The sequence below is a fragment of the Bison bison genome, unplaced genomic scaffold (genome assembly GCF_000754665.1).
Source record: "Bison bison bison isolate TAMUID 2011002044 unplaced genomic scaffold, Bison_UMD1.0 scf7180017864308, whole genome shotgun sequence".
NCBI classification, from domain to species: Eukaryota; Metazoa; Chordata; class Mammalia; order Artiodactyla; family Bovidae; genus Bison; species Bison bison.
This window is the reverse complement of record NW_011494880.1, coordinates 364,079-379,225: the sequence shown is the minus strand read 5'-3', so window position 1 is coordinate 379,225 and position 15,147 is coordinate 364,079. Positions and strand designations below refer to the sequence as shown.

The following is a 15,147-nucleotide window of genomic DNA, read 5'->3' as shown; positions in this document are numbered from 1 at the left end:
CGACTCAGTGATGCCATCCAGCCATCTCATCCTCTGTCGTCCCCTTCTCCTCCTGCCCCCAATCCCTCCCAGCATCAGAGTCTTTTCCAATGAGTCAACTCTTTGCACGAGGTGGCCAAAATACGGGAGTTTCAGCCTTAGCATCATTCCTTCCAAAGAAATCCCAGGGCTGATCTCCTTCAGAATGGACTGGTTGGAACTCCTTGCAGTCCAAGGGACTCTCAAGAGTCTTCTCCAACACAACAGTTCAAAAGCATCAGTTCTTCAGTGCTCAGCTTTCTTCACAGTCCAGCTCTCACATTCATACATGACCAATGGAAAAAACATAGCCTTGACTAGATGGACCTTTGTTGGCAAAGTAATGTCTCTGCTTTGGAATATGCTATCTAGGTTGGTCTTAACTTTTCTTCCAAAGAGTAAGCGTCTTTTAATTTCATGGCTGCATTCTCCATCTGCAGTGATTTTGGAGCCAACCAAAATAAAGTCTGACACTGCTTCCACTGTTTCCCCATCTATTTCCCATGAAGTGATGGGACCAGATGCCATGATCTTCATTTTCTGAATGTTGAGCTTTAAGCCAACTTTTACACTCTCCTCTTTCACTTTCACCAAGAGGCTTTTTAGTTCCTCTTCACTTTCTGCCATAAGCACGGTGTCATCTGCACATCTGAGATTATTGATATTTCTCCCGGCAATGTTGGATTCCAGCTTGTGCTTCTTCCAGCCCAGCGTTTCTCATGATGTACTCTGCATATAAGTTAAATAAGCAGGGTGACAATATACAGCCTTGACATACTCCTTTTCCTATTTGGAACCAGTCTGTTGTTCCATGTCCCATTCTAACTACTGCTTCCTGACCTGCATACAGATTTCTCAAGAGGCAGGTCAGGTGGTCTGGTATTACCATCTTTTTCAGAATTTTCCACAGTTTTTGTGATCCACAAAGTCAAAGGCTTTGGCATAGTCAATAAAGCAGAAATAGATGTTTTTCTGGAATTTTCTTGCTTTTTCCATGATCCAGCAGATGTTGGCAATTTGATCTCTGGTTCCTCTGCCTTTTCTAAAACCAGCTTGAACATCTGGAAGTTTATAGTTCACGTATTGCTGAAGCCTGGCTTGGAGAATTTTGAGCATTACTTTACTAGTGTGTGAGATGAGTGCAATTGTGCGGTAGTCTGAGCATTCTATGGCATTGCCTTTCTTTGGGATTGGAATGAAAACTGACCTTTTCCAGTCCTGTGGCCACTGCTGAGTTTTCCAAATTTGCTGGCATATTGAGTGCAGCACTTTCACAGCAACATCTTTTAGGATTTGAAATAGCTCAACTGAAATTCCATCACGTCCACTTGTTTTGTTGGTAGTGATGCTTTCTAAGACCCACTTGACTTCACATTCCAGGATGTCTGGCTCTAGGTGAGTGATCACACCATCGTGATTGTCTTGCTCGTGAAGATCTTTTTTGTATAGTTCTTCTGTGTGTTCTTGCCACCTCTTCTTAACATCTTCTGCTTTGTTAGGTCCATACCATTTCCATCCTTTATTGAGCCCATTTTTGCATGAAATGTTTCCTTGGTCTCTCTAGTTTTCTTGAAGAGATCTCTAGTGTTTCCCATTCTGTTTTTTTCCTCTATTTCTTTGTATTGATTGCTGAGGAAGGCTTTCTTATCTCTCCTTGCTATTCTTTGGAACTCTGCATTCAGATGCTTATATCTTTCCTTTTCTCCTTTGTTTTTCGCTTCTCTTCTTTTCATAGCTATTTGTAAGGCCTCCCCAGACAGCCATTTTGCTTTTTTGCATTTCTTTTCCATGGTGATGATCTTCATCCCTGTCTCCTGTACAATGCCACGAACCTCATTCCATATAGTTCATCAGGCACTCTATCTATCAGATTTAGGCCCTTAAATCTATTTCTCATTTCTACTGTATAATCATAAGGGATTTGATTTAGGTCATACCTGGATGCTCTAGTGGTTTTCCCTACTTTCTTCAATTTAAGTCTGAGTTTGGCAATAAGGAGTTCATGATTTGAGCCACAGTCAGCTCCTGGGCTTGTTTTTGTTGACTCTATAGAGCTTCTCCATCTTTGGCTGCAAAGAATATAATCAATCTGATTTTGGTGTTGACCATATGGTGATGTCCATGTGCAGAGTCTTCTCTTGTCTTGTTGGAAGAGGGTTTTTGCTATGACCAGTGCATTTTTTGGCAAAACTCTGTTAGTCTTTGCCCTGCTTCATTCCGTATTCCAAGGCCAAATTTGCCTGTTACTCCAGGTGTTTCTTGATTTCCTACTTTTGCATTCCAGTCCCCTATAATGAAAAGGATATCTTTTTTGGGTGTTAGTTCTAAAAGGTCTTGTAAGTCTTCATAGAACCGTTCAACTTCAGCTTCTTCAGTGTTACTGGTTGGGGCATAGACTTGGATTACTGTGATATTGAATGGTTTGCCTTGGAAACTAACAGAGATCATTCTGTTGTTTTTGAGATTGCATCCAAGTACTGCATTTTGGACTCTTTTGTTGGCCATGATGGCTACTCCATTTTTTCTGAGGGATTTGTGCCCGCAGTAGTAGATATAATGGTCATCTGAGTTAATTTCACCCATTCCAGTCCATTTTAGTTCACTGATTCCAAGAATGTCGACGTTCACTCTTGCCATCTCCTGTTTGACCACTTCCAATTTGCCTTGATTCATGGACCTGACATTCCAGGTTCCTCTGCAATATTGCTCTTTATAGCATCGGACCTTGCTTCTATCACCAGTCACATCCAAAACTGGGTATTGTTTTTGCTTTGGTTCCATCCCTTCGTTCTTTCTGGAGTTATTTCTCCACTGATCTCCAGTAGCATATTGGGCACCTACTGACCTGGGGAGTTCCTTTTTCAGTATCCTATCATTTTGCCTTTTCATACTGTTCATAGGATTCTCAAAGCAAGAATACTGAAGTGGTTTGCCATTCCCTTCTCCAGTGGACCATATTCTGTCAGACCTCTCCCTCATGACCACCTGTCCTTGGTGGCCCCATGGGTATGGCTTAGTTTCATTGAGTTAGACAAGGCTGTAGTCCTAGTGTGATTAGATTTACTAGCTTTCTGTGATTATGGTTTCAGTGTGTCTGCTCCCTGACACCCTCTTGCAACACCTACTGTCTTACTTGTATCTCTCTTACCTTGGACGTGGGGTATCTCTTCACAGCTGCTCCAGTAAAGCACAGCCACTGCTCCTTAACTTGGACGAGGGGTATCTCCTCACTACCGCACCTCCTGACCTTGAATGTGGAATAGCTCCTCTAGGCCCTCCTGCACCCTTGCAGCCACTGATCTTTGGAGGTGGGGTTGCTCCTCCCAGCCTACACCCCTGACCTCGGATGTGGGTTAGCTCCTCTCGGCCACACTCTGTGTGCTGTCACTATGGCCTGTGCTCCCCCACCGGGGAAGCCAATGAAACATTATTCAACTTTAAAAAAGAAAGGAAATTCTGATATGTTGCAAAATGAATGAACCCTGAAATAAAATAATGCTAAGTCAGTGGAAGAAAAATATTGCATGGTTCCACTTGTACTTGTTACCAAAGTAATCAAATTTATAGAGACAGAAAGTGGAACAGAAGTTATCAGGGGCTAGGGAATGAGAGGAATAGGGAGTTATTTAATGATACAGAACTGACATGAAGGATGATGAAAATATTCAGTGTGCAGTTAGAGTTGATGGTTACACACCACTGTGGATGTTTTTAATGCCACCAGACTCAATAATTCAGTTCAGCCGCTCAGTGGGTCCGACTCTTTGTGGCCCCATGAATTGCAGCACACCAGGCCTCCCTGTCCATCACCAACTCCCGGAGTTCACTCAGACGCACGTCCATCGAGTCAGTGATGCCATCCGGCCATCTCATCCTCTGTCACCCCCTTCTCCTCCTGCCCCCAATCTCTCCCAGCATCAGAGTCTTTTCCAATGAGTCAACTCTTTGCACGAGGTGGCCAAAATACGGGAGTTTCAGCCTTAGCATCATTCCTTCCAAAGAAATCCCAGGGCTGATCTCCTTCAGAATGGACTGGTTGGATCTCCTTGCAGTCCAAGGGACTCTCAAGAGTCTTCTCCAACACCACAGTTCAAAAGCATCAATTCTTCGGTGCTCAGCCTTCTTCACAGTCCAACTCTCACATCCATACATGACCACAGGAAAAACCATAGCCTTGACTAGACAGACCTTTGTTGGCAAAGTAATGTCTCTGCTTTGGAATATGCTATCTAGGTTGATCATATAGTTACAATACTTTAAAATGAAAAATATCATTACCAGTATTTTACTATATGAGTTTCTGTTACTGGTAACTATATTAAAAAAAGATCAAAAGAGGTAAATAATATCCCTCCCCTTTGCCTCTGAAAACTTTGTTTCAAAATTCCCCTTTACCAGAGTAGCCTAGTAATACCAGTATGTTGTTGTTTCAGATACAGATTGTCATTTTTCTTCATCTACAAGTTACATTTAATCCAAGGATGATAACCTAATGACTACATTGTTTCAAGCCTTAGAAAATATGGTTGTAGTGTCAATGGCTTAAAAACACTCATTACCTAATCACTTAGGGCCTCAGTTTGCTTGTTTATTACCTAGAGGCATCAGACCTGATTAATCCTAGGTTAACCGCTTTCTTTTGACAGGTTGTGATTCTTAAAATCTTCTAATAAAGACATTTATCTTAATAGGTTCTGTGGAGATACACAGGAAAAAAACCAGAAACATTAGGAGCCAATACCCGACTATATAAATGGATTCCACAGAATGATCTTCTTGGTAAGACCAAAGAAAGAAAAATAAACATAGCTGAATGAGGGATAATGTGACTGATTGCTCAATAACAGATAAATCCAACAAATTTGTATTTAAAATAACAGCAACCAAAAAAAAAGCTTTAATGTTTTCTTCACATTTCTTCTGGAGTTTGTAAAAGAAAAGATTATTCCTGACACTTTTTAAAGACTAAGGCAAACTTTTTTCAAAACCATCATGATAAGTATAGTTATTAGTGCAATGGACTTTTATAATATGACAGAGAGCCTGGATTCAACGCTGCATGCAGAAAGGAAAATAGGAGAATTTATCACAAAAGAGCATAGTGAGTGGAAGTTCATTGTATGGAAAATTAGAAAGAGCAAATGTCAGGTGCAAAGGAACAGTGTAGCAAAACTAACCTAATTAAATTCTTACTGAAGGCATGCTAAGGTCATCACATATCACTTGGGGGATAGTGAGAGAAGAGGTGGCAGCTATAAAAGATGATCAGACATCAACACTGATCTGTTAAACTGACTTAGTAGAGTGCTTGCTAAAATTGGGCAATGCAGAGATAAAGTAGAACCAAAATAAAATTCTAGTGGAGAAGAGTTCAGGGAAGTCTGACTAGACTTTGGTCAAGGATCTTTGTCAAACTGTAACACAAATATCAAATTTATAATTCTCTCACTTATGATATAGTCTCTCCCTCCTGAGAATCAAAGTCAAATAAAGTATCTTTATATCAGGCTCCCATTAACTTTTGTATAGAATATTGCAGAAACCTCCTGATTCTCTTCATCCATTTTATCCCACTTCTATTCTCTTTTGCCTACTACAACCATATGGGGGAAAAAATCTGGCAAACCATTTCACCATCTATAATACAAATGGCTCTCTATTACTATAGAGTTAAATGCTTAAACAGAGTACACATGTAATTGCTGTAGCCTTTTTGTATGATAAACTCAATATGCCAGCAAATTTGGAAAATGCAGTAGTGGCCACAGGACTGGGAAAGGTCAGTTTTCATTCCAATCCCAAAGAAAGGCAATGCCAAAGAATGCTCAAACTATCACACAATTGCACTCATCTCAAATGTTAGTAAAATAATGCTCAAAATTCTCCAAGCCTTCTATAAGCCAGGCTTCAACAATACATGAACTGTGAACTTCCAGATATTCAAACTGGTTAAAGAAAAGGCAGAGAAACCAAAGATCGAATTGCCAACATCTGTTGGATCATCAAAAAAGCAAGAGAGTTCCAGAAAAACATCTATTTTTGCTTTATTGACTATGCCAAAGCCTTTGACTGTGCGGATCACAATAAACTGTGGAAAATTCTGAAAAAGATGGGAATACCAGACCACCTGACCTACCTCTTGAGAAATCTGCATACAGGTCAGGAAGCAACAGTTAGAACTGGACATGGAACAACAGACTGCTTCCCAATATGGAAAGGAGTACGTTTAGGCTGTATGTTGTCACCATGCTTATTTAACTTATATGCAGAATACATCATGAGAAATGCTGGAATGAATGAAGCACAAGCTGGAATCAAGATTGCTGGGGGAAATATCAATAATCTCAGATATGCAGATGACACCACCCTTATGGCAGAAAGTGAAGAAGAACTAAAGAGCCTTTTGATGAAAGTGAAAGAAGAGAGTGAAAAAGTTGACCTAAAACTCAACATTCAGAAAACTAAGATCATGGCATCTGGTCCCATCACTTCATGGGAAATAGATGGGGAAACAGTGGAAACAATGTCAGACTTTATTTTGGGGGTCTCCAAAATCACTGCAGATGGTGATTGCAACCATGAAATTAAAAGATGCTTACTCCTTGAAAGAAAAGTTATGACCAACCTAGACAGCCTATAAAGAGCAGAGACATTACTTTGGCGACAAAGGTCCATCTAGTCAAGGCTATGGTTTTTCCAGTAGTCATGTATAGATGTGAGAGCTTGACTATAAAGAAAGCTGAGCACTGAAGAATTGATGCTTTTGAATTGTGGTGTTGGAGAAGACTCTTGTGAGTCCCTTGGACTGCAAAGATATCCAACCAGTCCATCCTAAAGGCAGTCAGTCCTGAATATTCATTGGAAGGACTGTTGCTGAAGCTGAAACTCTAATACTTTGGCCACCTGATGTGAAGAACTGACTCATTTGAAAAGACCCTGATGCTTGGAAAGATTGAAGGCAGTAGGAAAAGGGGATGATAGAGGATGATGTTTGGATGGCATCACCGACTCAATGGACATGAGTTTGAGTAAACTCCAGGAGTTGGTGATGGACAGGAAACCCTGGTGAGCTGAAGTCCATGGATTCACCAAGAGTCGGACACAACTGAGCACCTGAACTGAACTGAACTGATGCTAACATTCTGGTATGGAAACCCTGCACATCTCACCACCCCTTTCCCATCAACAAAAGTATTTTCCCACTAACAAAAATATTTGGTTTCTTCAGTCCTTCCATTCTTTTTTGTTGATGTATTCTCCCTCCAATAACTTGTCAAATGACAAGTACTCTTCATCGTTTATTCTGCAGGAAAATTCTCAGTTGTCTGTAGAATGACTTACTTGCTGGAATCACTAATTATACTTAGCTGGAGTAATTAATTGCTGATTTCTTTGGAGCCTATAAGAATTTATATGAGGCCTCATGGCATAGAATTATATAGAAGATGTCACTTAATAGAATTAATGATTTATGAAGGTATCATGATTTTCTGTTTCTGACACTCTTACAACAGAATAATAATTTTTTTTTTAATTTTAATTTTTAGGTCATCCAAAAACCAGAGCTTTTATCACTCACTGTGGAACCAATGGGATCTATGAAGCTATTTACCATGGAGTCCCTATGGTTGGAATTCCTATGTTTGGTGATCAGTATGATAATGTTGCTCGTATGAAAGCCAAAGGGGCAGCCGTTGATGTAGACTTGGAAAGAATGACAAGTGAAAATCTGCTTAATGCTTTGAAAGCAGTTATTAACAACCCTTTGTGAGTAGAGAATATATTCTTTTCTAAGAAGAAACATCTTGTTTCTTGAAGAATAGTTTCATAAATTTTTAAATTGACAACTTTTACATGATCACCAGCACATACCTAATAGCAAATTAGATTATTTTATGTTTCCTAAATTTTGTGAAAGTACTTTGTCACCTACCACTAATGAATGATAGACTACAATCTTGAAGAAATACTACATTTATTTAAAGAAAGTGAGCTATTGTTGAAAAGATACAAATTTTTATTAATAACAGTACTTTTATTTCTTAAAAATTGCAGATATTATCACTATAAAGAGTTTAGGCAATATGACAAAAACAAAGGTAAATAAAAATAAAAACTCACTCAACTCTCCTCATGTAGCTATAATGAATGACAGTTTAGAAACTTCCACTATTTCCTTGTGCTAATTTATAAATAGAAATTAATAGTGTTAATTTATAAATAGAAAATAATATAAATAATTTTGTTTAAAAATAGGACTATACTTGTTAGTTAAAATTTTCTTATATTGGTATATTTTAAATGAAAAACAGAAAAAGTGAATGAAGAAAAATTGAGAGATCCAAGGAAGTAGAGAAGACCCCAGCCTCTTCATTCACTGGCAAAGAACAACAATTAGACACTATTTATGAACAAAATCATCTCTGGGAGTGCCCTAAAGGCCATGTAAGAAATTTTAGCAACACAGTAGAACAAAAAAACTGAGATAAATCACACAAGAACAGAATGATGACAGTTTTATTTTACCAGCATCATCCCCAAGCCAGCATTACTCATCACCAAGAGAGAACTTTCAGCTAGAAAGAATTCCTTGGCAGAAAATGAAGAATGGGTTGAGTGACCAATTTCTAAGGCCTTCTGGGGCACAGACATAGAAAAAACAAATTCTAAATTTGTATGAAACCACAAGAGATCACAACCAGAGCAATCCCAAGAAATAACGAAGTTGGAGGCATCCCACTTCTTATTTCAAACTGTACTACAAAGCTATAGTAATTTTTTTTTAAATGTCATTGGAATAAAAATAGGCATACATACCAATGGAAAGGATTAGGAGCCCTGAAACGAACCCTCATATGTAAAGTTGAAAAATATTTGAAAAAAAAAAGTGAAGAATACTCTATAGGAAAAGTGTTATCTATTCAATAAGTAGTACTGGGGAAACTAAATAATTATATGCAGGAAAATGAAATTTGGACCCCCATATTACATTACCTACAAAAATTGACTAGAAATAGACTAAAGACTTAAGCAAAAGACCTGAAACCATAAAGCTGCTATCTTAAAACAGGAGGAAAAGTTACTTGACAAGGGTCTTAGAAACAAATTTTGGGATATAACACCAAAAATACAAGGAACCAATGCAAAGCTCAATAGGTGGGGCTATATCAAGTTCAAAAACTTCTGCACAGAAAAATAAATGATATGTAAAATGAAAGGGAATCTACAAAATTGGAGAACATTTTGAAAAGTATACATCTGATAAGAGATTAATATACAAATGATATAAGGAACTCATTGCTGCTGCTGCTCTAATTCGCTTCAATCGTGTCCAACTCTGCGACCCCAGAGATGGCAGCCCACCAGGCTCCCCCATCCCTGGGATTCTCCAGGCGAGAACACTGGAGTGGGTTGCCGTTTCCTTCTCCAATGCATGAAAGTGTAAAGTGAAAGTGAAGTCGCTCAGTCATGTCCGACTCTTCCCGACCCCATGGACTGCAGCCTACCAGGCTCCTCCACCCATGAGATTTTCCAGGCAAGAGTACTGGAGTGGGTTGCCATTGCCTTCTCTGAAGGAACTCATTACTCAATAGCAAAAAAAAAAACAAAAATTTTTTTTAAATGAGCAGAGGTACTAAATAGATATTTTGTTAAAGAAGACATGCAAATGACCAACAGATACATGAAAAAGGGCTTCATGTCACTAAGCATCAGGAAATACAAATCAAAATCCCACCTCATACCTGTTACAATTGTTGTTGATGCTGTTCATTCACTAAGTTGTGTCCAACTCTGTGAGCCTATGGACTGCGGCATGCCAGGCTCCTCTGTCCTCCACTATCTCCCAAAGTTTGCTCAAATTCATGTCCATTGAGTTGGTGATGCTATCTAACCATCTCATCCTCTGCCACCCCCTTCTCCTTTTGCCTTCAATCTATGCCAGTATCAGGGTTTCTTCTAATGAGTCGGCTCGTTGCATCAGGTGGCCACAGTATTGAGCTTCAGCTTCAGCTTCAGCATCAGCCCTTCCACTCAATATTCATAGTTGATTTCCTTAAGATTGACTGGTTTGATCTCCTTGTGGTCCAAGGGACTCTCAAGAGTCTTCTCCAGCACCACAATTAAAAGCATCAAATCTTTGTTGCTCAGCCTTCTTTATGGTCCAGTGGTAAAGAATCCATGTGTCAATGCAGGTGCCACAGGAGATGCAGTTTCAATCCCTGAGTTGAGAAGATTCCTTGGAGTAGAAAATGGCAATCCACTCCAGTATTCTTGCTTGGAAAATTCCTTGGACAAAGGAGCCTGAAGGGCTACGGCCCATGGAGTCTCAAAGAGCCAGACTTGACTGAGCACACATGCACAAAATAACATTCATACATGACTACTGGAAAAATCATAGCTTTGACAATGTGGACCTTTGTTGGCAAAGTGATGTCTCTGCTTTTTAATACACTGCCTAGGTTTATCATAGTTTTCCTTCCAAGGAGCAAGCTTCTTTTAATTTCATGGCTGCAGTCACTGTCTGCAGTGATTTTGGAGCCCCAAAAAAATAAATCTACTACTGCTTCCAGTTGTTCCCCTTCTATTTGACACAAAGTGATAGAACTGGATGCCATGATCTTAGTTTTTCAAATATTGAGTTTCAGATCAGCTTGAAACTGTTAGAATGGCCATCATCAAAATACAAGGTCTAAGAGGTATTGGTGAGGATGTTGTAAAAGAGGAACCCCAGTGCACTCCAGGTGAGAATGTAATTTAATACAGCCCTTATGGAAATTAATATGGGAACTCCTCAAAAGATTAGCAATAGAACTACTAGACAATCCACTGGAGAAGGGATAGGCTACCCACTCCAGTATTCTTGGGCTTCCCCTGTGGCACAGCTAGTAAAGAAACTGCCTACAATGTGGCAGAGCTGGATCCAAACCCTGGGTTGAGAAAATCCCCTGGAGAAGGGAAAGACTACCCACTCCATTATTCTGGCCTGGAGAATTCCATGGACTGTATAGACCATGAGGTAGCAAAGAGTTGGACACGACTGAATGACTTTCAGCGACTTTCACTCACTGAGACTGAGCAATCTCACTTCTGGATATATATCTAAGGAAATGAAAACAGAATGTGGAAGAGATATCTTCACCCCAGTGCTAATTGCAGCTTGATTCACAGTAATGAAGATATGACTAAAACCTAAGTGTTTGTCAGTGGATGAATAAAGAAGATGTGGTACATGTATGTAAAGGAACATTATTCAGAAATAGGACAAAGGAAATACTGTCATTTGTGAAACCATGGCATTGGCCAAGTTAAGTAAGTCAGACAGTGAATGACAAATATTATTCAATGTCACTTATACATGCAATCTAGAAATTCAAACAGAGAGCAGAGTGGTGTTTTCAGGACCTAGGACTTGGGAGACTGGTGAGACAAGCTTTGAATAATAAGGCACAGGTATGAGTAATAAATAAATAAACTTTTTACAACATGATGATTAGCTGTGATCATAAATAAATTCTCAATAATGAAAGATTAAATTTATTATGTAATTCTATTTCATATAAATAAAACAAATATATTCTTTGGAGAAAGAAACTATATAAAATTAAAAGAATTGCCAGGCTTGGATAAATACTTCTTTAATATCAGATAAATTCTTAGTAAAATTTTGACATAAATCTATAAATAAGCATTGACATTAAAGATTAAAATAATTTTTAAAATATTTCATTTTCTTCAGTATTGAATGACTTTTCACTATGAAGTCACTTAACTTCCTATCAGTATCTCTCATTTTGGTTTAACTTATTTATAACTGGAGAATAATTGCTTTACAATGTCATATTGGTTAGTACTGTACAACAATGTGAATCATCCTTAAGTATACATATATTCCCTCCCTCTTGAGTCTCCCTTTGACCCCCATCCCATCCCATCTCTGTGTCTGTGTGTGTTGCTCAGTCATGTCCGAGTCTTTGTGACCTCATGGACTACAGCCCGTTAGGCTCCTCTGTCCATGGAAATCTCAAGGCAAGATTACTGGAGCGGGTTGCCATTTCCTTTTCCAGAGGATCTTCTGACCCAGGGATCAAACCTCAGTCTCCTGCATCTCCTGCATTGGCAGGCGAATTTTTTTTTTTTTTTAAACACTGAGCCACCTAGGAAGCCCCAGAGCACCAGGCTGAGCTCCCTGTGTTATACAGCAACTTCTAACTGGCTTTATCTAATTTACACATGGTGTGTATATACATCAGTGCTACTCTTTCGTTTCATCCCATCCCCTCCTACCCTGGCTGTATTCACAAGTGTGTTCTCTATGTCTGCATTTCTATTCCTATTGTACAAGTGGGATTATCAGTACAATTTTTTCTAGGTTCCAATATTAATACATGATATTTGTTTTTCTCTTTCTGACTTACATCACTCTGTAATACAGGCCCCAGGTTCCATCAGTGTGCTTTAAACATCACATCTTAGATTTGTTTGCTATATTATCAATGTAATGTTATCAAAGTTGATAACATGTACATCTTGTCCATGACTACAATTTCCAATATCATTTAGCATTAATTTCAGATTTATATTGATTTAATGAAGCAATTTGTGTTTTATCATAGTTTTTCAATTCATTTTATTAACTTTTATCTGATAAATATTTTGTTACCATGTCTGTCTTGGAACTTCTGCTGATACTGTTTGTTTTCCTGAGATGTATTCAGAGGTACTTATTCCTTATATTCTTGTATATTTAAAAAGACATGCCTGGTTTTTTAAAACCAAAGGGGAAAAGGGATTTGTTTAAGTTTTTCTGGTTTATAGTTCTCTTCCTCAGAACTTTTTACATGCTGTTCCACCATTTTCTGCAAGGCAATGTTCTGTATTTTCTATCAATGATGACTGCCCTTCAGCGTGGGTGAATAATCCCCCTCATTCACAAACCCAATGAAATCTTGCTTCTAAGTCAGCCATTCAAAGCCTTAAATCAAAACCCTGGTCTGTTCCTTGACAGAAGTTAGAAGGATTAGTGTTCTAACAATTGCCATCCTTCCATCTCACCACTGCCTATGCAGCCCTCGGTAGCCTGAAGCAAAAATTGCAGCATCTATTCAGTCTCAAGCCCTACTTCTTGCCCAGAGGGTCACATGAAGCTTTTTGTTTGCATCTGGAATGTCAGGACCATGAAGATCACCAACCAAAACCATTTCCTATTACTGTTGAAGTCTTATTAACACTGATACTCCAGATCAAACCTGGGGAAGAGTGAAGGGGTGAGAGAAGGATCTCTTTTCCATAAATCTGCCCTCAATGCTGCTTCCTGACACTATCATGTTCCCAGTGCCGCACTCAGCAAGTGAGATCAAAATTCTATATTCTCAAGCTACATATTAATCCATTCCTATTTCTGTACTTTCAGAATGCTATTTCCAACTGGCAATTATTTTCTCTCCTACCTCCAATAATTACTGAGACTATAAAGCATCCATCACATTCCAACTGATAGGCCATCATATCTAGAAATATATCATATCATATCATATCAAGAGGAAACAAATTGTCATGTGCTTTCTGTAGTCTCAGTGATCTCATTTATCACACATATCATATAATTACGCAATATACTTTTAATAATATACAACAGTTTTAGGTATATGGTGTCCTTAATAAACTTTTCAAGTTGTTATTTATATATTCAATTTTAGCTATAAAGAGAATGCGATGAAGTTATCAAGAATTCACCATGATCAGCCTGTGAAACCCCTGGATCGAGCAGTCTTCTGGGTTGAGTTTGTCATGCGCCACAAAGGAGCCAAGCACCTTCGACCAGCTTTCTATGACCTCACCTGGTTCCAGCACCACTCTTTGGATGTGATTGGCTTCCTGCTAGCCTGTGTGGCAACTGTTACATTCCTGGTCACTAAATGTTTCCTGTTTTTTTGCTGGAAGTTTAGTAAAACTGAAAAGAAGAAAAAGAGAGAGTAGTAGTATTTTTGTTTGTTTTTTTAGCGGTTGGCCTGGAATCCTTGGAATGGTTCACGGAAGTAACCAGCCATTGATTAGTAGAGACTCCTCTCCTACTCCACTGGATTCTTGTCCATTCCTCAGTTTATCAAGCCAAAGATCAAAGACTTACTCCCAAAATATGCCACATGATTCAGAAATAAGTTTTAAAATAATCTATTCTTGAAATAGAGAATATAAACAATTAAACAAATGGTAGTTACTACCATTAAAGTCTCAGTGTTTTATTTATCAATTTCAGTTTAACCAGTTGAGCTGCTGTTTGAGGTCTTAGGAATGTAATGATTAATTCTATTTTCAGTACTGAACATATTGAATATTTCCTGAAAATCAAACATGATTTTGGTTTCAGTATGTACTCATTATTACTCATTCTCTAAAGAAACTGGACAAGGAGTAGTGTAGAGTACACTTTAGCCAGAGCTTTCCTTCCAGTCAGGAAGATCAGGAGACTCAGAGTTTCTACTCTGCTGTACAGCACATTTTGCTGCCTGCTGCCTAAGTCACTTCAATTGTGTCCAACTTTTTGCAACACCCTGGACTGTAGCCTGCCTGGCTCCACTGTACATGGGATAGTACTGGAGTGGGTTGTCATTCCCTTCTCCAGGGGATCCTTACAACCCAAGGATGAAGCCTGCATCTCTTACGTCTCCTGAATCCACAGGCAAGTTCCTTACCACTAGCGCCACCTGGGGAGCCCTAAAGCACATTTTACACCATCAATTTTCTTCCAGATGACACATCAGACTTTTTCCCATTTGTAAACACTATTTTCCATCTTTCATTTTAAGATTCCCCTTCATTTGGGTGTTAATAGTGATAATACTTCATTTGTATTGTATTAATAACCCTTCCTGGCTTCAGAGAAATAGCTGATTATCAGATGTTAGCAAGGTTGATGGTACAATGGAGCAAAAGTAAATGATTAGAATTTAATACCTATCCTTTTAAATTAAAAATCTATTTAATTCTTTCCTACATTAATTTTACTTACAAAGTACATATGTGAAAAAGAAGAAGCAAACCACTAAAAAGCTATATTGCAAATACTTTTGGAGGAATATGTGTTTCTCAAAAATGCTGTTTGCTATGTGGATAGTTTCTCCAATAAAC

General features: G+C 38.6%; 1 protein-coding gene across 1 annotated transcript in view; it reads left to right on the top strand.

The window, feature by feature from the left end:
- LOC104997408 (UDP-glucuronosyltransferase 2C1-like) overlaps window positions 1-14,242 on the top strand; it is a 38,365-nt gene extending 24,123 nt beyond the window's left edge. The window contains exons 4-6 of the mRNA XM_010852124.1: window positions 4,710-4,797; window positions 7,566-7,785; window positions 13,716-14,242. Coding sequence (XP_010850426.1) covers window positions 4,710-4,797; window positions 7,566-7,785; window positions 13,716-13,995 — 588 coding nt within the window. The 3' untranslated portion in view covers window positions 13,996-14,242. The remainder of the gene's footprint in view (window positions 1-4,709; window positions 4,798-7,565; window positions 7,786-13,715) is intronic.
- The last annotated feature ends 905 nt before the right edge of the window (window positions 14,243-15,147 follow it).